Genomic DNA, 26,533 nt, shown 5'->3' with positions numbered 1-26,533 from the left:
CGAGGGAGGTTGGCCGAGCTCCCCGTGGTGGGAAGCGGAATAAAGAGACTCTGGTGGGATTCAGAGGGCAGGAATTGGAGGGGTTGGGGGCCTGGAAGCGCCCGTTCTTGCAGCAGAGCAACAAGAGATCAGGGGTTAAGCGATATATAATATAATTTTTTTTTTATATATATAATTTTTTTAAATTTTTTTTTTAACTTTTGTATTTTTGCTTTTAATCACCCTGTAAACCGCCCTGAGTCCTTCGGGAAAGGGCGGTATATAAATGTAATAAAATAAATAAATAAATTGGCCAAATCTGAAACAGAGGTTAAGCTGATTCTCTCTGGAGTATGGTTCAAACACGGCAGACCCCGACCAGAAATCTGGAAAAGAGTTGTAGACCGTCATTTTCTTACGTTAACAGGCTGCTTCAATCGTGGTTTCAGGTCAGCGGTTTAGAGTCCTGATTTCTAGGAATGGGATTAAAATAATAACAAAAAATGCACATCCTTTGAACTGCCGGTGGCAAATAAATAAAATCTAGAACGAAGCCTAACCCTACTTTTAAAAAAGGACTTGATTCACTTCCAGATCAATCCAGGTAGTAGGTTTTTGACGGGTGAAGCTCTCAGTAGATTTCAGGGAGGTTTTAGTACGGTATGCAAGCAAAGGGGTAGTAAGCAAAGAAGCAGGTGGTGCAAGATCGGAAGATGCGGAAAGACCTGGTCCATAGGATCGCCACGAGACAGACACGACTGAATGAGCACCATCATTTTATATGCAGGGCTTAAAAGCTTTGTTTCACAACAAACAATACCACTGAAATCAGCCATTTAATAAAATGGATTATTAGAGTTTCAAAAAGGGGGAAGGGGAGGGAATTTTAGCTCAGTAATTTGCCCTCCCTGATAAATCCCAAAAGCGCTTTTTCAAAAGGCAACAGGACTTTTTATTTTATTTTTTCTTGAAGACATTTTGCTTTTTCAGCTGCTTTGGATGAGAAGAGAAATGTCTTCAAGAAAAAAACCAAAGTCCAGTTGCCTTTTGAAAAAACACTTTTGGGATAACCATTTTGTTTGTTTTTTATTTGTTTTGTTTTTATAAACCGCCCTTCTCCCGAGGGACTCGGGGCGGTGTACAGAATAAGGTAGGCATACAGAATGAACAATAGTGAAAACAAACAATAGTAAAATACAAGCTGGGACCCCAGATTAGAGCTATCAGGCCAGGCCAGACTGCTGGAACAGATAAGTTTTTAATTCGCGCCGGAAGGTGCGGAGGTCGGGGGCCATCCGGATTTCGGTTGGTAAGCTGTTCCAGAGGGCTGGCGCACCCACTGAGAATGCCCTCCCCCTGGGGGCCACCAGCCGACATTCCTTGAGCGGTGGCACCCTGAGGAGGCCCTCTCTGTGGGAGCGCACAGGACGGTGGGGTGCTGACATTGGCAGAAGGTGCTCCCGTAGGTAGTCCGGACCCATGCCATGTAGGGCTTTGTAAGTCATTGTTAGCACCTTGAACTTCACACGGAAGGCAACTGGAAGCCAGTGCAGTGCACGGAGGAGAGGTGTGGTATGGGAGTATCGGGAGGCTCCCAAGAGTGTCCGTGCCGCTGCACTTTGCACCAGTTGAAGCTTCCGAGTGGATCTCAAGGGCAGCCCCAAGTAGAGAGCGTTACAGTAGTCTAGGCGAGAGGTCACAAGAGCATGGGTGACTGTACGTAAGGCATCCAGGTCCAGATAAGGCCGTAATTGGCGAACTAGTCGAACCCGGGAGAAGGCCCCCTTGGTCACAGCTCCTATGTGATCTTCCAGGGAGAGCTGCGAGTCAAGGAGGACACCCAGGTTGCGGGCCCTATCAACAGGGGGTAGTAACTTGTCCCCGATGTTAAGGGATGGGATGTTCTGAGTATCCTGGCTTGCCGGTACGTACAGCCATTCAGTCTTGTCCGGGTTCAGTTGAAGCCTGTTCCTCCCCATCCATTCCCGGACCGCTTTCAGGCAGCGAGACATCACGTCGAGGGCATCACTGATGTTGTTTGGAGTTGAGATGAAAAGCTGGGTGTCATCAGCATACTGATGGTACCCTACTCCAAAGCTGCGAATGATCTCGCCCAGCGGTTTCATGTAGATGTTGAACAGGAGAGGCGAGAGGACCGACCCCTGAGGGACTCCGCAAGCGAGAGGCCTCGGGGTCGACCTCTGTCCCCCTGCCAACACCGACTGCGAGCGACCCTGGAGAAAGGAGGAGAACCAACGCAGAACCGTGCCTCCCACTCCCAGTCCCCTGAGGCGTCGCAGCAAGATACCATGGTCGATGGTATCGAAAGCCGCCGAGAGGTCTAATAAGACTAGGACAGAGGAATGGCCCCTGTCCCGGGCTCTCCAGAGATCATTTATCAGAGCGACCAGTGCTGTCTCCGTGCTGTAGCCCGGCCTGAAGCCCGATTGGTACGGGTCTAGATAAACCGCTTCATCCAGGATCTGAGGGAGTTGGTGCGCCACCACGCTCTCAACAACCTTCGCAAGGAAGCGAAGATTGGAGACTGGACGAAAGTTATTCAATGAGGATGGGTCCAAGGTGGGCTTCTTGAGGAGAGGCCTCACCACCGCCTCCTTCAAGGCCTAGATGACTGAGAATCTCCATAGTCACCTGCCTGATTAAGAAAATATGACATGAGAAAACTCTTACTCTTTTAATTGAAACTATTACCTGGGCTTTGTCTGCCCCTGGCATTAGAAATTACTGTTAATTTAGAGTACGTATGTATCAGAGCAGGTAATTATGCAGAGAAGAGGAGAAATGCATATTGATTTTCCACAACTTGGTACTCTGAATTTATAATTATTAATCAGTACAGCTATGGAGGAGTCACACTCCCCAGACATCTTGGAACTAATTAGGTCAAAAAAGGCAACGATGGCTGTTAGACACATTACTCTAATGACATACCACGCTAATTCTAACAAGGCATTTTATTAATCTTTTTATGTAGTAAAATCATTCTGTCATTCTGTGTCATTCTGGAGGCAGGCACCAATCTGCAAGATTGTTGTGTGTCACATCAGCTGATTGTCTTTCCAAATGAAAATCTTCAGAAATTGTCTTTCAGAAAGAGCAGCAGCAATTTATCACATGGCCTTCCCATACACTGTGCACAATTATTAGGCAAGTGAGTATTTTGACCATATCATTTTCATCCATATTTTCCACCTCCAAGCGGTATAAACTTGAATGCTTAGTGGATGTAAGCTTATCAGGTGATGTGTATTTGTATAATGTGGGAGGGTGTGGCCTAAGGAGATCTATACCTTATATCAAGGTGTGCATAATTATTAGCTTCTTTTCCTCAGGCAAAATGGGCCAAAAAGATTTAACTGACTGAAAAGTCAAAAATTTTAAAAAGTCAGAGGGATGCAGCACTCTTGAAGTTGCTAAGATATTGGGGTGTCATCACCGAACCATCAAACATTTTGTTACAGATAGTCAACAGGGTCGCAAGAAATGTGTTAAGAAAAAAAGATGCACGTTAACTGCCAAAGATTTGAGAAGAATCAAACATGAAGCTACCAGGAACCCATTATCCTCCAATGCTGTCATATTTCAGAACTGCAACCTACCTGGAGTACCCAGAAGGCATGGCCAAGGTAGGGAAGGCTGAAACCCAACCACCACTGAACATACGTTGAAACAGCAAGAGTGGACCAAGGAATATAGGAAGACAGATTTTTCAAAGGTTTTATGAATGAGAGTGATTCTTTTTTTTTTAAATTCTTTTTTTTATTGAAAAGTTTTAAAATACATTTTATCCTTAACAATCCCCCCTCCCCCTCCCCTACCTATCCCTACCCCTCCCCCCCTTTCCCCCCTCCCCCCCCTACTTCCCAGAGCTAAGTACAGGGTATAAAAACAAAAAACAATCATAAACATCCATATGCTACCAACAATAAATTCTTAAATCTATCACTCTCTGGCTCATATAAGATAACTACAAACAATACTAATATTTCATATAGAAAAAAAGAAAATAGAAAGGAAGACCTATTCAAATGCTAAATGAAACTTTTTAGTCCCATACTTCTTCTGAATATATTCAATCCATTTTTTCCACTCCATAATATAGCGTTCTTGCGAATGATCTTTCAAATAAGCCGAAATCTTTGCCATTTCTGCCAGGTCAGAAACCTTTAAAGTCCATTCTTCTATAGTCGGCAGTTCCTCCTTCTTCCAATACTGACCTATTAAAAGTCTTGCTGCTGTAACTAAATTTAACATCAACTTAGTGTCCACAACAGTAGCATCTGTAATTATACCCAACAAAAAGAATTGCGCACAAAACTTTATCTTTTGCTTGAAGATCTTCTGCATATTCCACCAAATTTTTATCCAAAAAGCCTTGACCTTTTTACAAGTCCACCATATGTGAAAATATGTTGCATCTTCACCACCACACCTCCAGCATTTTGGCTGATAGTTCGGATACATACTTGCAAGCTTTTTAGGATCTAAATGCCATCTATAAAACATTTTATAAAAGTTCTCTCTTAAGTTTTGAGCTTGTGTAAATTTTACGTTCCTCACCCAGATCTTTTCCCACGTATCCATTGTAATAACTTCTTGGATGTTCTGGGCCCATTTTATCATACAGTCTTTAACCAGTTCTGTTTCTGAATCAATTTCTATCAATGCAAGATATATCCGTTTGATATGTGCTGGACCCTGATTTCTAATTTGCTTTATCAAATTTTCATCAGTCATTGCAAAACCAGTTTTCTGATCTTCTTTCCACCTGGCCCGTAATTGAATATATTGAAACCAGGTTTGAACAATCTTCTCATCTCGCAAGAAATTATACGATTTTAAACACCATACACTTCTTTCCAAGCTTAGAATCTCCTTATACGTGGTCACGTCATGTTTGAAACCAACATTTATGTTTTCTATTGCGTGTTTTGGAATTGCCCACAATGGTATCTTACAGTCTAACTTATATCTATACTTCTTCCAAACTCTCAACAATGCCTGTCTTAAAATATGCACTTTAAACACATTATCTACCTTCTTATCATACAACAAATATGCATGCCAGCCAAATAACAAGTCGTGGCCCTCAAGATTTAATAATTTCTCTTGTGTCAAATTAATCCAATCACTTATCCCTGCTAACGCAGCAGCTTCATAATATAATTTAAGATTGGGCATTTTAAGACCACCTCTTTCACGAGTATCCTGCATAATCTTAAGTTTAACTCGTGGCCTTTTCCCTGCCCAAACAAATTTATTGATACCCCGTTGCCATTCTTCCAAATTAGAATCTTTCTTAAGAACCGGTATCATTTGAAATAAGAATAAAAATTTAGGCAGGACATTCATTTTCACTGCTGCGATTCTTCCCAACAAAGACAATTGCAATTTTTCCCAACTCTCCATTTCTTTTTGAATTTTACCCCATAGTTTTTCATAGTTATTTTTATATAACTTTGTATTAGAGGGTGACAAAAACACCCCCAAATATTTGACCCTTTTAGCAATCTCAAATCCAGTTAATCCTTCTAAAAGAGCCTTTTGCGATACTGTCATATTTTTGGCCAGAATTTTAGTTTTTTGTACATTAACTTTAAATCCAGAAACCCTCCCATATTGCATTATTATCTCCATCAGGTCCACAACAGAGTTTTCTGGCTGGGTCATTGTAACAACCAGATCGACTGCGAACGCCCTCAATCTATAATCCTGATCTCTAATTTGTATACCCTTAATTCTTTCCGAACTCCGTATTTTTACTAGTAATATCTCCAATGTTAACACAAATAGTAAAGGCGATAACGGACACCCTTGCCTTGTGCCCTTCTCAATATTACATGCTTCAGTCAAGCTATTGTTAACTATTATTCGGGCAGTTTGTTTTTGATATAATGCCCTAATTGGTTGCAAAAATTTATCCCCAAAATTCATTTTATCTAAAACTTTCATCAAAAATTGCCAATTCAATTGATCAAAAGCTTTTTCAGCATCTAAAAAAATTAGCGCCGCAGGGATCTGGTTGTTCCTTTCCAAAAACTCTAACACATCAACTATATGCCTCACATTATTTTTCATTTGCCTACCACTAATAAACCCAGTTTGATCCCCATGAATCACCTGTTGCAGAACCCTCATCAATCTGTTAGCCAACACCTTAGCAAATATTTTATAATCTGTATTTAAAAGTGATATCGGTCTATAGTTTTTAACTTGAGTAGCATCTTGATCTTCCTTTGGAATCAAAGAGATAAAAGCAGTTCTCCAAGACGGAGGCACCTTTCCCCCTCTCTGAATTGTCTGAAACAGTTCCTTTAACGGCTTTATCAACTCCATTTGTAAATTTTTATAGTAAACCGCAGTCAAACCATCCGTACCTGGCGCTTTATCCAACTTCAATTCCTTAATTGCTATAAGAATTTCTTCTGTTATCAACTGGTTAATCTCCTCTTTTTGTGCTTGCGTAAGAACCGGGATGCTAGCATTCTCCAAATATACATCAATGTCTTTTTCATTAATCTTTTCCTTAGCATATAATTTAGAATAAAAATCCACAAAGGCTTCCTGTTGAAACACAACCTTTCCCTTATGTTCAATTTTATCTATATTAGAAGCCCTTTGCTTTTTCCTTAGTCTATAAGCTAGCCATCTACCTGGCTTATTAGCATTGCAAAAAGTATTATGCCTAGCAAACCGCAAGTTGGTTGCCACTTGATCAGCCATCAATTTATCGAATTGTCCTCTTAATAGCTTAATAACCTCCTTAGTCTTCACGTCCGATGGGTTCAAAATTAAGACCTTTTCTTTTTCCCTAATTTCATTCTCCAGTTCTAACATTAAAGGCTATACCATTAAAGGCTATAGGAAGACAGATTTTTCAAAGGTTTTATGAATGAGAGTGATTCTTGACCATCCAGATGGATGGGACCGTGGCTGGATCAGTAATGGGCACAGAGCTCACTTCGACTCAGACACCAGCAAGGAAGAGGTGAGGTACTGGTATTGGCTGGCATTAATGATGAGCTAGTTGGACCTTGTCGGGTTGAAGATGGACTCAAAATCAACTCCAAAACCTACAGTACTGCCAGCCTTCCTTACCTTGGCCATGTCTCTCAGCACTGAATATACTTCGGGGCACTTCAGGTAGGTTGCAGTTCTGAAATATGACAGCATTGGAGGATAATGGGTTCCTGGTAGCTTCATGTTTGATTCTTCTCAAATCTTTGGCAGTTAATGTACATCTTTTTTTTCTCAACACGTTTCTTGCGACCCTGTTGACTATTTGCAACAAAACGTTTGATGGTTCTGTGATCATGCCCCAATATCTTAGCAATTTCAAGAGTGCTGCATCCCTCTGAAAAACTTACAATTTTGACTTTTCAAAGTCAGTTAAATCTTTTTATCGGACCATTTTGCCTGAGGAAAAGAAGCTGTCTAATAAATTATGCACACACCTTGGTATAAGTGTTGATCTTCTTAGGCCACACCCTCCCACATTTCACAAATAGACATCACCTGATATGCTTATATCCACTAAGCATTTAAGTTTATACATTGGAGGTGGAAATTATGCATGAAAATGATATGGTCGAAATACTCAACTTGCTTAATAATTGTGCACATAATGTATAGAACATGCCTGGTGCCATACTGGAAACTGGTGCCATTTTAGAAGTGACTACAATTCTGGAGATCTGAGAATTGTGGCCACTCCCAAAATTACATCAGTTTCCAAGATGGCACCAAGCCACTTTTATATAGGAAGGCTGCATGATGCTCAGCTACTTTTCTTTGGGAAAGACAATCTTTGGTAGAGGTAAGTGGAGCAAGGCATGGTGGGGTGTGGGACAGAGCAGGATGGGAAGCAGGCTCATGGGAAACGGGTGGATGGGAGGAAGATAGGCAAGTAGGGGCAGCTGCAGCATCCCTGATGTTGGTTGTAAGGGTTCCTGAATTGTGATCACGTGACCACGGGGCACTGCAGTGGCCATAAGTTTGGGTGTAGGTCATAAGACCCTTTATTCAGCACCATTTTAATTTTGAATGGTCATTGCATAGTCATAAGATAACTCATTTAAAACAGGTAAGTGAAGGGAATAATGATCCATTTGTTTTCTGGTAAAAGAAGCCACGCTGTGATGCTGAAACAGATTCCTAAGAATGGTGCTGGCTATTTAGTGTACTTTTCATTTTAAGCTTAAAAGTTACCTCATTTCAATAGGTTAGAAACTGTTATTAAAATTCCACTTATTTTTTTAAAAAAGGACTTGCGGCATGATTGGGAAATGAAAATCAAACATTTCTTTGGTTATATAATACAATTCTCATTTACTAGTTGCTGAGCTCTGGTTAATGTAACTGAATTACAATAAAATAATTCAGATTAAAAATCAGTGATAAAATGTTTCTGGTAACTAAGCCTTATTTCTATGTAGATATTTTATAATGGTGTAATAAGAATTAATCATATTTAACCTATACATAATTTATTTTACTGTGATCTAGAAATACCATTTATGGTTTGTATCAGAATTCATTGTTTAATATCTTGGTTAACTCCTTATTAAAACTATACCCTTCGGATTCAGACTTAGTTTTCACACTTTGTTGGATACAGATGCTTTCAAATACACAAACAGCACAGCATAACATTTGCAAGTATTTGTTAAACAGAGAGAGAAACACTGTATGAGCTTAAACCATAATTGTTGTATTACTAATGCAAAATCATACAAGTTTCATTATGAAAATTACAGAAACATACAACCAGTTTATGATTTTGTTGAAAGTTTAAAGAAAAGAACTGAAATTGTGAGATGTACATGCATAGTTGGGACGGAAATGTTAACGTCATCAAGTTAACATAGCAGATAACCATTTCAGTGGAAGTTGAGAAAGTTTAGAAGTCCTGGCAATTTACTGTGCAACTTACCCTTGAACTCAGAATTCTGAAAAAAGAGGTACATTTAGCTAAATCAATCAATTTTATTTACAGCCAGGAGGCCTAAAAGCAACTTACAAACATAAATTTGATAATGGATAAAACAGTTTAGTAAGTAAAATATTTAAATTTAGATTATGTCTGTAAGTTACTTATGGGCCTTCTGGATGCAAATAAAATTGACTGATTTGATTTAAACTAAACAGCTTATGCTTAACTGGTGTAAATTTTAATTTGGAGTCTCAAATAAATACTTTGACATGGTTTCAAAAATATTGTGACAGGTGGCCTAGGTATATGTAATACAATCTTCAATAAACAACAAGTTCAAAGCACTATGTGAGAGAGATGCACAATTATTAGAATTTTTAAAGAGTGTTTACTGGCCAGCTGTAGTCATCAAAGAGGCATTCCATAGTGTTCTCTTGAAATCCTTGGCTATAGGAGGAAACATAACATTTTTATTGGTCTTATTGGAGATTGGAAATAGACTGGAGCTAATGTATTTTCCTTTGTTTAGTGACAAGTTTATCATTGCAATGGTTATTTCAGTGAAAAATTCTAGCAAGCATTTCCAAATTCTTGTTACTAGAAAATATAATTAAATTATATAATTAAATATAATTGTTACTAGAAAATATAATAAGAAGTTATCCAGGGACAAATAGAACTATGCTAATTAATGATAATAACTCGGCTTGCAAATTTGTAGCATAAATTTTCGTTCAGAACCTTTCCTATGCAAGTTATGTGCCAGTATTTCCTGAGGAAGTTTAACTTACAAGGGAGCTTATTCCTTATTTAGATGCCTGCCAGATCTTTTCCAGTCCTTAAAGAAACAACAATCCTTCTGTCTGATTCCATTTGAAAGCAAAAAGGAATTACTATAGAGTAGTATCCAAAATTTGCTTTTGTATTACAAATGGTGATTCTGTGCTTTTCAAATGGACTGAGCTGCATAATCCATATACTTCCAAATTTTTCCAATTAGAGTTTACAAAGTGCGGTGTTCAATAAAGAAGCTTTACAAATGCATAGAAATTTATAAAAACTCAGCATTGTCACTAAAAACAAAGATTGAAGAAGAAATGTTCTTGTACCTGAATGTGTTTTTGTGTGTTCTTAGCTACTAGAAGCAAGAAATTGTGAAACTATAACATTAGGTATTGGTGACCACATCATTTTGGCAAAGTAAAAGTTGAACAAAGGGTTATTGTGAATTTTAATTTATGGAGCTCTAGTTACTGGATAAGGGCAAATTTGACTATCTCTGAAAGTTGCCTAATGATTAGTTTTGTTACACACTCTAGATTCAATTGTTTCCCTGATTAGTTATTTTCCAAAAAATGAGAGAAAGCCTTGTACCAGTGTACATCATCTCTGAAGATATTGAAACCATGAATGCAAAGTGTAGTTTCCTTTCATTTGTAACTATTTGATCCTCTTATCACTAAGCAAATTGTTATATATAAATTATTGAATTTGGGCAAGTTAAACTAAATGATAAATAATAAATAATAAGCAATATGTTTCAAACAGGTGTACATATAATCCAGGTCCTTCATAGATATAATTGCCATTTAGAATGTAATCCTACACATATTTACTTTGTACCATGTTGAACTTAATCCTAAACAAGTGCACAAAGGATTTTCTCTCTCAGTGCTGTAATTCACAAATCCTATTGCGAACATTTTTAAAGGAATATACTGACATTTATGTCAATACACATCACTCAATCCTATGCATTTCTTTCTTTGTTGAAAGGGACTTCCTTTTGTGCATAGGACTGCATCCATACCTAAGTGAAGAATCTAGTTCAAAACTTTTTTTTAGAGGAAAACAAAATCTAATACTGTAACTTAAGAAAGCTTTCCTTCAACTTAAATCAGGCCTACGTTATTCAGATTTGAGAAATGAACAGAAAAGCATTCTTAAAACTTTATGGAAATTCAAAGTTCCTTCTTAAATTTTTTTAAATATCTCTACTGCTCAAGGACAGTGATGCCTCAATGAAATATGGAAACTAATTTTTAAAAATTGTGATGGATAATTTCCAAATTATATAAACAATATAAACAGCATAAACTTATTCTGATAGTGAAGAAACTCTTTGCAAAGCGACTGTTATACAGGTTTGTTTTGCTCTTGTTCCAATAGTTTCTTTACCAGTTTCTCTAAAGAAAAAACATGTTCATCCACGTCTTCTGGTACAAGATCCCTGAGGGAATTGCAAAGTTCGAATAGGTATTCTGTATTTCTTCCACTAGGACCAACTGCGTTAAAAATCTGTTCGGCAATTTCTTCTAGGGGTGCGGGTCCGAGGTAGTTAGGGTTTTCACAAGTTCCAATATATAATAGCACATTAAAAGGTTCAATTGCAGGATCTTTGGGATAGAAGACAATAGTTGTAGTCCTATATCCACCCTTCTCTCGAAAATCAAGATAGGCTTTTACTTCAACTTCTTGTCCTATTGGCAGTTTGTATGCAACACCCCATACACAGCCCTGTAGAAGAATACAACCAGAAAGATAAAACGACAAAGATCAGACTCTATCAAAGAGTTGCAGAGGTCATCTTCCAAACCTTTATTGTCAGTAATGCATGCACATTAATGAAAGACTGGAAAACAGGATTTAATGATAGAACTGCAAATTCTCAAACCCATGTTTCCACTTCTTCACTAGCTCTCTTTCCTTCTCATAATTTCTTCCAGGGTTTTATTATGGTTAAGAACTCTTTTTCTAACTCTCTGACGCCTCTGGGCAGGTACTTCATTTAACAAGTACTGTTAATTTAGCAAGATAGATTGATAGAGATAAGCTAAAAATATTGCTAATTTCTAGATGTTAACTGCACTGTTAGTTGTACATTAGTAACTCAGGATGACTACAGGGTATTGATTTGAAATAGCTAGTTTGCAATGATTGGAGTTTGTTTTGCAATACAAATGCTGGGGAAAGAGAAAAAAAAAACCCAAGCTAAACTATTCTTTGCTTATAGAGGAAGCTGTCTGCTAACATAATAGGATCTAACTGCACAGCAGTATGAAAAAACTTACCAGAAAAGTACAGAAGAATTCACAGTGACAGACACTGTGTTGTATTTTGCTGATCTTGTCAAGTACAAAAGGTTGAAATCTGTAGCTGCCATTACTCTGATCTAAATTTTGCAGCATTACCAGGATAATTGGTGGTGTTTAAACCACCTTGTTTTCATGACATTTATATTTATTTTGAAGAAATATAAATACTGAAGGATTATCACTGATGCTACTTAGAAAAGTTATGCACAGCTGAGGCTTCAGGGCTAAATGCAGTCTTCATATCCCTCCAAAATTTGCCTCCAATTGCATAACTTTTCTAAGTAGCATCAGTGATAATAGAAACATAGAAACTGTTCAGTGTGTCATAAATAAATTGTACATATTATATTATAATTTACATCAGAGGTCCCCCAACCTTTTGGGCACCAGGGACCGGTTCTGTGGAGAGAGGTTCTTCCGTTTTTCCGTACATGGTTTTGTGTGCCACCTGCATCCCACACATGGGGCTTTGCTTGTTTGTGTGGACCAATTGCTGGCATGTCGTGGCCCGGTACTGGTCCACGGACTGGGGGTTGGGGTCCCCTGATTTACATTATATCACAATTAAACTATGGCAAAATGATTTTTTTGTCTTAGTCACTATTTAATCTTGGCTTCACTTAATTTCTTTTAGAGGATCCCATCTAGCATACCATGTAGAAGTCAAGAGTGGTCCTTAATGTGAACACTTCTAATGTAAAAGAAATAAAGATGATATAGAATAGTAATATGAACTGAGTTTATTTTATTTTATTTTTTACTTTTTAGAACATTTCACATGTATTTTCAGTAATATCGCAATAATTCTGTAGCGCTCTGTAAGTTTTTACCTTTGCTCTTCAGATGTGAGAACACAAAGTTGAAAATTTTTATTTTATAATATATTTAAAATAAAGTTGTGTTTATATGGGCAGGACACTAATTTCTTTGCTATTCAAAAAGCATAAATAGCTGCTTTACCATTCAACTGGATATTATTACTTGCTCCCTATGGTAGAGTCCACAATAAATATTAAACATATGTACAGCAGCAAGAAAAGATCACTGAGAGGAAGAATTTGGTACAGGATGTGTCTATGAGCATTATCTGAGAGTATATTTTGCAGGCTGCCATGTGTGTCATCAGTGCTTTCTTCAATCATGGAAGCATATGATCCAGAAGTGGAACTAGACATCATGGGGACCATATACTGTATATTTTCGTTTGATTTTTTAATATCTACTCTATGAAACTAATAGTAAGCTCATTTGAAAATTAAATTATCTTTTGTACCAGCATCTCACTACATGTAGTGCTTGCTTAACGACTATTTGTTCAGCAACTGTGTGAACTTAGAACAGCACTGAATGAATGGTAGTTATGGCTCTTCCTTGAAGTTACAGCTGTTACAACATCCCTGGGTTAAAATGGATGGAACTGCTTCCATCCTGCGATGATATCTGTAATACCATCAAACATCCACATCTGCCTATCCCAGGTCCTTAGTAAGGACTCAATAGGTAGACAAAAATGCCAAATCCAGTCTGAACATCTGGCTGACTGTGCGATGATCAATATAATAACAACAACAAAAACAACAACATTGGAAGGGACCTTGGAGGTTATCTAGTCCAACCCCCTGCTCAGGCAGGAAACCCTATACCATTTCAGACAAATGGCTATCCAGTTTCTTCTTAAAAACTTCCAGTATTGGAGCATTCACAGCTTCTGGAGGCAGGTTGTTCCACTGGTTAATTGTTCTAACTGTCAGGAAATTTCTTCTAAGTTCTAGATTGCTTTTCTCTTTGATTAGTTTCCATCCATTGCTTCTTGTCCTGCCTTCAGGCACTTTGGAGAATAGCCTGACTCCCTTGTAACTCTTGTAACTGCCACACAGGGTGTGGAGATGAAGAGCGAATTCATTTTTGTTTGGCAGATAGTATTAAATTGTTGGATTTATTTTCTTATATATAAATGATTTCTCAGCTATTTTCCAGGAGTCCTAATGCACACTTCTGTATAGCTAGTCACTTAGGAGCACAATTGAGTCCAAAATTTATGTTGCTAAGTGAGACATTTGTTAAGTGAGTTCTGCCCCATTTTACGACCTTTCTTGCCACAGTTGTTAAGTAAATCACTGCAATTATTAAATTAGTAACATGGTTGTTCCCCAGTTTCTGCTTGTCAGAATGTTGCAAAAAGCAATCTCATGACCCTGGGACTCTGCAACCGTCATAAATATGAGTCAGTTGCCAAGCATCTATCATGTGACCATGGGGATGCTGTAATGGTTGTAAGTGTGAAAAATGGTCATAAGTCTCTCTCTTTCAGTGCCTTTGTAACTTTGAATGGTCACTAAATAAACTGTTGTAAGCTGAGGACTACCTTTACAGGTAGTTCTCCATTTGCAATTGTTCAAGTGTACAATGGATAAAAAAGGGAATTGTATCTTGGATTCAAAGTTCCAATGGCCACCTTCCTCCATGATCACATGACTGCATTTTTGGTACTTGGCAACCAGCCTGCATTTACAGCCGTTTACAGCGTCCTGCAGTCACATGCCTGCGATTTATGATGATTTTTGCTGGAAACTAGCTTTGCTTCTGGTTTCCTGCAAAGAAAAAACATCCCTTGAAGACAATGGATTTGCTTAATGACTGTAGTGGCAACTTTACAATTGCTATGTTTAAGAACCACTGCAAAAAAGGTCATAAAATCAGATGCAGTCACGTTATTACTGCTTAATACTGGCACAACTTACAACAGTAACTCTAGGATTAATTGTAGTCATAAGTTGAGGACTACTTATAAAAGCTGAATAGAGAAGAGGCAGGAAAGAAAAAAAGAGATCTCAAAGGTGAACAGGAATCAATTTATGTGAGACCAGTATTAGGCATGTTAAGAGACTTTTTCAGGAAAATGAAACTAGTTTATTCAGCTGAATGGTTTATTAACAGTGGTATACTATTTTGGCTGCTTTTCTATAGGACTAGGGTTTTTATCCATGAAAAATGTCAATTTTATATATATATAAAATTCTAGTTTTCTGTCTATATCAGAGTTAAGAAGGCAGCTTCATACTACTACTGAGGACAAAACATATTTGTAGAGTACGTAAAAATGCAACTACTGTACCTCAGGATCTTCAATAAGTGTCACAACTCTTCCAGGCTAAAATTTGAAAACAAAACAAAAATTCAGTAAAAACTTTATCAGAGTCGGTAAAACAAAAAGCCAAATCACAGAATCATTAAATAAATGAAATATAATTTTAAAGTATTTGTCTTCTGTCATAGTGATGGAATTATTTTGTTGGCTGAGGAGCTTATATTTGTTAAGAATGCAGATTGTAACATTAATCCATTTTTAATCATTTTATTTATCTACAAGTGTTTCATGTGCTTTTAGGCTGGTTTAATGAAACAAAATAATTCAACTCAGTAGTAATAACAATAAGCAGTGGCTGTATGCATCTCAAGCACATTTATCATTGGTTCCTCAACCTTTAAATGCCTATTAAATATTTTCACAGATTTTAAAATAAAAAGATGCTCATTTTATCTTAGATGACAGCTGCTTCTGTAGAAAGGGAGCTCTAGGAGAGAATGCTTGCTTTGGAGTCCCTTCTACAGATTTTGGGATGTGTGGATATTCTAAGTGTGTTACATCTATTTGCCTTGCAGAGACAGATTTTACTTGCAGCTCCAAGCAGAGATGATTTCATAGATACCAAGGTCTCTTATCATTAATTAATTATTAACAACTTTTACAGAACCATGAATTGCATCCAGAAATAAACTGGCAACCATTGTAGCTTCTATAATATAGATGTTGTATGATAATGAGCCAATTGTCCTAGTGAATAAGGTAGCCGCTAAAAACCAGGAGCCTCTGACTTCTAGTCCCATTTTAGGCATGAAAGGTAGCTGAGTGATTTTGGGCCAGTCACCCTCTCTCAGCCCAAAACTCACCTCACAGGGTTATTGTAGGGAAAATAGGTGGATGAAGCAGTATTAGGTATATTCGCTTCCTTAAGTTATTTATAAAAATAATACAAGCTGGACATAATTAACTAACTAAAATTAAAGTTTTTTATTCACAAATTTTCCCCAGACAACTCACTCGCTAGATTCTCTATGAGTGTTTTTTTTTAAAGATGAAGATGATGATGATGATGATAGTAAAAGCAGGAAACTGGCATGCTACAAAGCACAAGCCTCTAGAATCAAGTAGTCTTTGACTTGCACATATACCTTACTGGGAAATGAAGCTTGGCTTCTGATAAATGAGTATTGTGAGATTGGCTATGCATACAGTACTATGGCAACTATCTTCTGAATCCACCACCCCTATGTTTTCAAAATTTTAAATTTGCCCTTAGCCCATAACTATCAGGTTTGCCTCCTGTTACATACTTTAATCAGTAAAGTCCTATGGGTGATGAGAATTGCGTGGTGGCTGTTGACGTCTGAATGGGGAGCAACAGGCTAAATCTAAACCCTGGCAAGACAGAGTGGCTCTGGGTTAGGGACTCTGGCTCTTGAAGAATTGCCATCTTTGGTTGTGGATGTGGTTGTATTGCCCCATTCTGATCTAGTGCTTAAACTGGGGTTTCTTCTGGACTCGTGAATTTTGCTTAAGGAGCCAGTGGCAGTCTTTGCACAACATGCCCTTCTTATAGTCACCCATGCCTTGGTCATCACCCATCTGGACTGTTGTAATGTGCTTTACATAGTACACTACAGTACTGTACATAGTACAGTATCCAGGAGCTTTAGTTGGTTTAGAATGCATGGCCTGAACAGTTTTATGCAAGCCTAAGTTTTACATGTGTCATCTCTCTTGTGAGAGTTGCACTGGCTGCCAATATGCTTCCAGATACAATTCAAGGTGCTGGTTATCACCTTTCAAGCCCTACAAGGCTTGGTCTTTTTGAAGGACCGCCTCTCCCCTATTACATCCACCTAGCCTACCAGACAGAAGACAGGATATGTTATGGGTCCCATCAGTTAGGGATGTACATCTCTGGGACCATGAAAAGGAGTCTTCTCAATGGTGACCACCTCTCTGAGGAATATCATTTCTGCTGAGTTATGGTCGGCCCTCTATCCTGTTGCTTTTCCAAAAGGCAACAGGCCTGGGAACCCCAAATGAAGATGGAGCTGTCAGGTACAAGAAATTGGAAACCAGGATAGAGTTCAAAAGTGCTACAAGTTTAGTTCATGCTACCTATACACAAGAATCTGATCTATTAGGTCAAGGTGAATTGGCTCCACATAAGAGTTAACAGACATCAAGGTCTCTTATGTGGGTATAGACATTCCAAAATTATGTGTTTGACCCCACCTTCAGCCTCAGCTGATCATCATTTACAGGAGCCAATCAAGTGGTTAATTTGATTGTATTGCTAATGCCATGGGGGGAGGGGCTTATGTTGTGTTTTTATGTTTGGTTTTTAATGTTGAGAGCCTCTTGGAGTCACCTAGATATGAATTTGGTGGCCATGTAAATTTGTTTAATAAATCTAAAAAATGAGATTTGGCCTTAGAAATGTATTCATGTGTGCACTCACAAGAATGACCACATTTGTACAGGTATAAGAATGAAGTGTCTTGTCCACCACAAACAGCATCTTTGTGCCCAGTTGTCTAACTCTGTTAAGCTGAGGCAATCTGGTATCTAATAGCTAGGAAATTGGTACTGAGAGGCAGAAACTATATTGGTCATTGACTAATAAAAACATTCTATAAAACAAAGCAAAATTATCCCTTAACATCAATAACTGTTGGCAACCATTTATAGACAAAGTTCAAACATATTGTAGGAAAAATTTGCTATGTTTAAAGAAATAAATTTAATTATTTACCGGTAATAGATATTATAAATAAAAATCTTATGAGTGCCTTGGAAATTTACATAAAAAGGGGTAATCAATTGGTCATGAATTTTTGTGTAGAACTGACAATACAAAAGAACATGGGCTGTGGTTTCTATAGCACCCAAGTCACAGGGGCAGCGTCTGGTTTCATATGGGGTTTTCCTATAGTTCCCTTAAAAACAGCTATGGGAAAATTGGCATTGTGTTATCTTAGTTAAAAACCTATTTAAAGGCCTAAACTAAGGTGCTACTCTCAACAATATTGGAATCTATTCAAGTTGATTTGTGATTACTATTTCTCTGAACTGTTAAAAAGACAGAATCATTTACAATGTAGACATTAACTGATAACTAAATTTTTCATTAATTTTTCATTAAATGTTCAGAAGTACATAGGTACTATTTTATCATATCATGAAGATGTTTAGATGATTAATCTGAATGTTGCATGTAGATTTTCTGATTTCTGTATTATATTCCATTATCTACCTTAGTACTATTTTTTTCAGAAAAACCTTAATCTTTATAGCTTTCTTTGGCGTACTGATGAAAAGAAAAATGCAAAAATGTATTCCTTAAAAGACTTTTCCATAGATTGACTGTGAATGTTCTAATCTTATGCTGAAATATTATAAGAAGCATTTACTTTTAAATAAATTTTCAAAATTTATTGTAAGGATTTCTGACTGGAGATGTGAATTTGCATGAAAAGCAAACATTATTTGAAAGGTGTAAGCTCTAATGAATATTAATGTTGTATATTGTCTAATCCCAGAAGAAAGCCAATTATTTTTAAGTATTGGCTCATTTATGTTGAAGTCAGTCAGTATTTCTGATGACTGACAAATCTGCTGCATATACAGCAGTAAATAACATAGCCTTGCCTTGTCAATGCCATTCTCCTAGATTGCTGGATGTTTCTGAACTCCATTGTTTCCTCTGCTCCACAAATACTATTTAGAATTTTATAAGCTCTATAATCCTTGTATAGCGAGAGGCACGCTGGGTTCCAAAATACTGTAAAATTTAATATTTTTGTCCAAATATTTTTATTTTTTATGAAATAGAAAATAGGAAAGGCTTTACTTGTTTTAATCTTAATTCATAAGTATTGTTATTAATCAATGGCAGACAATGCTTTCTGAAAAGCATTTCCGAATAATTAGACCATAACTTATTCTCAGTCCTTTCTTTAGGCTACAAATTCAAAATACGGCTTTCTGAGAAATCCCTGAAAGTTGGAGAAGTATACATCAGTAGGCAACGAACAGCATATTGTTATAATGAAACAGGCACCTGCACTAATAACTAAAATCCTTCATTCTGAGAAAATTAGTGATGGTGGTTCCAAAAAATCTTTTTTATGCTTAAACAGAAATGATTAAGTACTTGCATAAAAACATTTAAAAATTTGACCAAATATATTTTAAAATCCCCCAAATATTAACAAATGATCTAGATCAACACAGCCAATTTTCTTATGATACCAATTTAGAAGAGTGAAATCCAGTGCATCCTGGCGGTGCTTGAAATCAGCTATTTAAAATTCTGTTTAACCACAAGAAGCAGGTTGTTAGTCCATACCGCTTGCCTACTTTGGTTTAACTCCACAAAATTTTGGTTCAAACTAAAAGGCCATTGGACAATCTAATTCCTTTGGGTAGCGTATAAAACTGAATAGTAACATCCTTCTGTTGATATAACACAGTAGTTTGATTGAGATACATACTTCCATGTTTCTGGATTGTTATAGGACAGATACGGGTGAAAATTACTGGTTTGCACACAACTCTATGCAAATCATATGCAGACCCTTCAAAATGATTTATCCCTGGTGGTTTGTGGAAAGTAGTTGTACCACATATTACTCATATGCTATACAGACTTATTTATTTTAAACATTTAGACAGTCTGTTATTTTATTCATCATAATGGTAAGCAGTTTACAAATACACATACAAACACACACACAAAAAGCACCTCAAAACCAGCATAAAATCTTGAAGTGGCACTTAAACAATACATTACTTATATCTACCAACAACTTTATTAGGCTCCAGCCAGATGCTATCCCAACTTATTGAGAAAACCATATCTTCAAGGCTTTTCAGAAAACCAGACGGGAAGGGATATGCTGGATCTGTGAGGGAAGGTTGTTTCAAAGGGCAGGGCTACTAACAAGACGGCAGATTACCTAGAATCCTACTAGATGGCAACATTTAAGGGAAGGAACTTGGAGCAAGCCACTCTATCTAATCTGGTGGAGAACGTAAATAACCTCATGTGGTCCCACAAATAATCTGGCCCCATGCCATTCAGGACTTTAAAGGAGATAAGAATCTTGAATTGCAGCCAAAAAGAAAATTGAAGATAATGTAGCTTGCATAGCACCAGCGTACCATGGTCAAACTATGGGATGCCCAAAACTTCACATGCCGCTACATTCTGGATCAATTTTTTTTTTATTAAAAAGTTTTAACATACAATTTTTCCTTTAAAAATCCCCCCTCCCCCTCCCTTCTCCCTCCCCCCTACCTCTCCCCCCTCCCCCCCTCCCCCCCCCGACTTCCCAGAGCTAAATACAAGGTATATAAAAAAAAACAATCATAAACAACCATATACTAACATCCATAAACTCTAAAATCCATCACTCTCTAGCTTATATAGGATAATATATATATATATATATATTAAATATATATAGAAAAACAAAAATAGAAAAAGAAGAAAAGAAAGAAGACTTATTCAAATGCTACATAAAACTTCTTAACCCTATAAATCCATTTTCTCCATTCCATAATATAACGTTCTTGCGAAAAATCTTAGGCCAAAATCTACACCATCTCTGCCAGGTCAAAAATCTTTGAAGTCACTCTCCTATAATCGGCAGTTCCTCTTTCTTCCATTACTGAGCTATCAAAAGTCTTGCTGCCGTAATTAAATTTCACATAATTAGTGTCCACAACCGTAACGTCCGTAATTATCCCCAACAAAAAAAAAACAAAAACAAAAAATTTGCGAACAAAACTTTATCCTTTGCTTAAAAATCTTCTACATATTCCACCAAATTTTTATCCAAAAAGCCTTGATCTTTTTACAAGTCCACCATACATGAAAATATGTAACATCTTCATCTCCACATCTCCAACATTTTGGCTGATAGTCCGGATACATACTTGCAAACTTTTTAGGATCTAAATGCCATCTATAAAGCATTTTATAAAAGTTCTCTCTTTACGTTCCTAACCCAAATCTTTTCCCACGTGTCCATTGCGATAACTTCCTAGATGTTTGTTGTGGAAGTTCCATAGACTTCTGCTGGTCTTGCTCTTTTATTATTTTCTTTTTGATCGTTTTAAAGCAGCACGCGTCACCCTCCGCTCTCCAGGATCATCCAAAGAAATTGTAGCTTGATCTCCTCCAGCACCATTCTCCTCTGTCTGTCCATCCTCAGTCTCTTGATGTTCTCCTTCTCCAGATCCCTTTGCAGCTTCCAGAAGTGATAATGAGGTTGCTTTTAAAACGTTATTATAAAAATCTCGCGCCTGCATCACAGTAATCAGACGGTACCTTTTACCTTCATACATCACCATCAACCCAACTGGAATCTCCCATCTGAACCTTATATCTCGTTGCTTGAGCTCTTGCACGAGGAATATAAAATCCTTCCTTCTCCTTAAAATCTTTGGAGGAATTTCTTTTAAAACCAAAACTTCTTGATCAGCAATCACCACTTTAGAATCATAGGCAACTTGTATAACTTCATCTCTAATTTCCCTCTTAGTAAAATAAACCACCACATCTCTAGGCAGCTTTCTCTGTCTTGCAATCCATGAATTCACACGAAACACTTTATCCATGCCTCCCTTTATTTCAGATGCTGGCTGATTCAATACCACTTCCAGAGCCTCAGAAATCAGCTGCTTTAGATCTTCCTTAATATTCTCTTTTAAACCTCTAATTCTAACAGCAAACTGCATCTGGTAATATTGAGCAAGACTCAATTCTCTGTCCATTTTGTCTCTTAAATCTTCATTCTCCAGTACTTTTGCTTCTAATATGGCATTCTTTTGAGTCAAATCTTCCACTTTTTCCTCCAATTCTTCCACACATTCAGCCACTTTATACACTGAGGACAAAATGTCTGCCTTCATCACCCTGAACTTCTGTTCCATCCTCTCTTCCATTCTCTCCTCCAATTTCTCCAATTTCGCCTCCATCTGTGCAAATTTATCACCCATTGATTCCAGAATTACCTGGGCATGTTTTTCAAGAGCATCTTGTAAATCCTTCGATGTCAATACATCAGGAAGATGCAACGCCTGCAATGATGATTGTTGTACCGGAGAAGTTCCAGCACTCCGAAGAGTTTTTGAGGGAGGTTTAGCCGCCATCTTTTTCACTTGTAACGCACTTTCACTTTAAGTTTAAAAAGTCCATCAAGCTAGAGAGTAGAATATAATAATCCTCTTCACCTTTTCCTCTTGTACCGCTCTGCCTGCTCCTTTTATTCCATAGTCCTTCCTTCAGGCAGGGGTGGTCGCAGACGCCTGGCTCTGCTCCATGAAGTCCGGAGCAGAGACGCTGACCAGCTGGGAGCCACCCAGGCTACGGGGGAGTTCAATCCTTCAGCCGCCCAAGCTACAAGCTCAGGCGGCCCCGGAGAACTCAACCCCTACCTGGGGCCTCACCCCCTCCTCTTCTCCCGAGGAGGGGGCTTCAAATTCGCCCGAACAGCTGATCGGCGCTGTTTCGGGCGAAAATCACTCAGCTGAGCCGCGGGCAGCCCGGGAAGGCTGTCTCCGGCGCCGCGCAGCCACCGGAAGTCCCATTCTGGATCAATTTTATCTTAAGGGTTCTATTTCAATGTAATGTTCAGATGCAGCCACTATGAAATGCTATCTCTATTAAAAATTGAAGGAATATAATAGCAAATAAAACCAATAAAAACAGAGTGAAAGAATGCATACTGGACAACACGTCCTAGTCTCGGTTATACTACAACAATAAGTTTGTAAACATTTCAGAACTATCCATAATCCTGCTGTACTATGAGCTGAAATTTAAACTTCCCTTAAGATCTATTAGATTTGATTCAACAAAATACTTTCTGTGCTTTTTAACCAATCCTGCACCTTGATTTGCAAGTAGTTTGGCCCTTTTCCCTTTACATAACAGCTTCATTTCATTGAGTTTGAGGTTGCCTTAGATGAACCCCTTGTTTTAGGTCACCCATATTTTCAATTAGGCTAACTGTTGTAAATACCCAGCAGTCTCCCAACAGTAAAATTTTCTATTTCCAGAATCTATCGTTCCTTCCTAATTATGAATTGCCCAGGGTCATAAGGCTGCAAAATACTCCAATCCATGAAAATTCTTATCGGTATGCTTACGATGAGTTACTTTTACTGGAATTCCATATTTCATTTTCTTCAAAAATAAAATTTCTTATTAATATCCAAAGTTCTATTTTTATCTCGATCTGTTCACTGAACCATGTTCTAGTAGCCTGCTGGATCATCTTTGGCAAATTTGAAACTTGTGGCATTGTGTTTTTTGGAAACCAGCGGTTTCCTCCTTAATAACCTTTCATTCAGATCATTCTTCTTTGGTATCTTTCTTATGGTAGAGTCATGAACACTGACATCAGTGCATTGTTCAGTGCAAGAACGGCCTGTAGATGCTTTGCTGTTCTCTGGAGTCTTTGTGATCTCCCAGAAAATTGTAAGCTTTGCTCTTGGGAAATTTTGTGTTGGATAACCAGACCTGGGAGTAATATTCGTGTTGCATTTTCTCAATTTGTACACTATCTGCCTGACTGAACTGATGGCACCCATTCTAGTCTCATAAACACCAACAACACTTTTTCTTAGGGCTACAAAATTGAGCATGTTTACACAAACTTGGAATGTGAGCATTATTCTGATGACAACAGTCAATGTTTGTGTTTTATTAATAGGCTTACATGAGCTCTGAGGACATTGTAAGTCAAAGTGTTACAGGATTATGGATAGCTCCAAAAGATTCACATACTTTCTCTTCTCTTTTTTTTCCTTCCCAGCATCCTCTTAAAAGTGCAGGGTCCTGGTCCAAGGACATCTAATCACTTTTCATGTTTAAGTGGGACTAGAAGTAGCAGTCTCCTGATTACTAGTTGGAGCCTTATGTACTAGACCAAACTGCTTCTTACACTTTTCCTCATTTTATTTTGTCCAAAAAAGATATTGAAGGATGTTCATTTAATCAGAATTCTTTTATTAAGTCTGATATAAGAGCAAAGAAATGGAAAATTAATAACTATTATAGCATTTTCTCACAATTCTTTCATATGATCAGAAGTTAACATCATTTCAAACAGCAATCATAAATCAGAGGGTGCAGTAATTGTGACCTTTATAATGTACCACTGAATTCATTGAAGCTTATTTCTAGATAAGGATGCAATGGTTACAAACTAGGATGTTCATAGTAAACAAACTTAGGGCTCATCATATTGATACATTTATATAGAAAGAGAAATGGGGACTGAAGCAGTATAAATGTAGACAAAATTATCTTGTCAATTGATCATGCAATAACATTATTTAAATTAATTGGCCACCCAACTCCAACTAATTTTTCATTAGCTTTAATATTGGTCACATATTCATTTTAAATGAAATGTAGTCTAAATTTATCAATTGACTAGTAAGCTCTATAGATAAATGCAGTATAAAAAAAATGAACAGCATCGGCTTCATAGCAATCAATATTTGATGTCCAAAACTTTAGTTTCCAAACAAAATTTGGAAAAAAGTAATACTTATTCAGACAAAATGACATTCACTGAGAGAATAAAGTACAAACCCACATGCTACCCTGGACATTTTGGAACACTGCTTGCCTGCTAATTTTAGAAGAATTGTGGTCTGCCAGTTCTGTGATAGTATCATTTCAGAAAATTGTAAATTGTTTCCCGAAATATACAAAATCCCTCTACATACAGGAATGATTTACACAGCACAATATGCTAGAAATCCAAGATTTCAAAAGGTTTTAAAATACTGGATGCACAACTCTTGTTATGTTCTTGTTTTGCAATCAAAATCCACATGTAGTAAGTAAAAGTTGGTCCTTTTTAAATATTTGGAACAACTTCTTTCATCTTATATTCTTTTATTTAGTAGGAAATCTCATTTGGTTTAATGTAACCTATTAAGAGAAAACATGATTGAGCTGTGAATCTGTAAAGTTATTTGTAGTATGTGACATAAGTTTATTTCTTTTATGAAATAGTCTGATTTCCCCCCAAATTATATTAAAGAATGAAATGGACGCAGCCATTAAAAGATTTGCTGATGGCAAATACCTTAAGACAGTTTTAAAGGGGGACAATAATTTTCTTGACCTTTAACAACAAATATGTGTTGCTCAGGAAATGATCACACATGTTCCTATTGAACAGTATGCCAAATAATAACTATGGTTAAACTATACATGCTAAGCCAAAACTAAACAAATCCTGTTATGTCTTAGTATATTGTGTGAATCAGCCCATCATTTTAAGCCATAATGTGATCTCTTTGTTTTGGTATAACATGTTGGAATACAGCCAGTATTAGCCATGGGTTTGGATTTAAACATGATACGCAAGGACAGTAATTTTATTTTTAGCAGAAAATCAAATCTTGTCACTTAAGTTCCCTTCATTGTGTGCTCTGAAGGAATCTGAGCAAATGTAAATAAATTTATAGAAGATGAGCCAAACACTGAAGTGCAATGAAATAAAAGAAAAACTAGCTTGGGAACTTTGTCTTCTTCCTTGTTGCCTGCAGGATACACTGTCCTGTCTACATCTCCCCAACCGGGGAAAAAACAAAACAACTGTACCCAAGCTGCATTGCTAACTATATTAGTATTCCAGGTTTCTCTGTGTATAGATAAAATAGACAAGTAAAAAGCATAGACAGTGGGAGACAAAGACACCTCCTTTCTATTATTCTAACAATAATAGCGCGCTGGGCTGTGCGTGTGAAAAGTGCACCTGGGTTCTGAAATCGCTCCCACCCGTAGTAAACTGGCACTCGGCTTATTTTGCTCCAAACGTGGCAGATCCGCCTGGGCGGTTATGCACACAAACATCAATCCGACCAGTGGGCACGCAGGCAGTTGCCAAGCTCCTCTGCAACAGGATGGCTGGCGGGTCAGCTCTTGTCAGTCGCGCAGGTTCACCTCCCCACACCTTTTCCTTCTCTGGCCCAGTTCGATTCCCACCCAGCTCCCACCTGGGAGATAACCAAATTTCCCCACTAACTAAAAGAGAGTCCTGGCATCTCTCGGTGCTCTCCTGGCACCGAGCAGGGTTACAAGAGAGTCCCGCTTCTCCGCTCTGTCTGCCTACCGCAGCTCACCTTGCCCGGCACTCCACGGTGATCCGTGCTGCCTTGCCAGAACCTCCTGCTGTAGCCCGTGATGTATCCTACCATCTTGTCCTCGTAAGGAAAATCCACCTTCCAGATGAGAGAGCCATATCCGAACACCCACATGTTTCTAGCCCCGTCACTCTTTGCTTCGCTGACTGGGGAAGAGGGAGGGGACGGGCAACAGCGGCCCTGGGGGCCGCTAGGGCTTTGCATATTCTCTCCAGCCTTTGTTGAGCAGGCAGAGAA

At 37.8% G+C, this 26,533-nt stretch overlaps 2 protein-coding genes across 2 annotated transcripts in view; one reads left to right on the top strand and one right to left on the bottom strand.

The window, feature by feature from the left end:
* ASB3 (ankyrin repeat and SOCS box containing 3) overlaps positions 1-26,533 on the top strand; it is a 69,633-nt gene that overhangs the window by 170 nt on the left and 42,930 nt on the right. The gene's annotated exons all lie outside the window — the stretch shown is intronic.
* On the bottom strand, positions 8,623-26,530 carry CHAC2 (ChaC glutathione specific gamma-glutamylcyclotransferase 2). Its single transcript, XM_081314050.1, has 3 exons — positions 26,276-26,530; positions 15,143-15,178; positions 8,623-11,449 (listed from the first exon to the last, which is right to left on the bottom strand). Exons 1-3 carry the CDS (start codon positions 26,498-26,500, stop codon positions 11,069-11,071), a joined length of 642 nt encoding a protein of 213 aa, XP_081170176.1. The 5' UTR covers positions 26,501-26,530; the 3' UTR covers positions 8,623-11,068.

Source organism: Vipera berus (assembly GCF_964194415.1).
Source record: "Vipera berus genome assembly, chromosome: 1".
Lineage (NCBI taxonomy): Eukaryota > Metazoa > Chordata > Lepidosauria > Squamata > Viperidae > Vipera > Vipera berus.
This window is presented reverse-complemented; position numbering and strand designations above follow the sequence as displayed.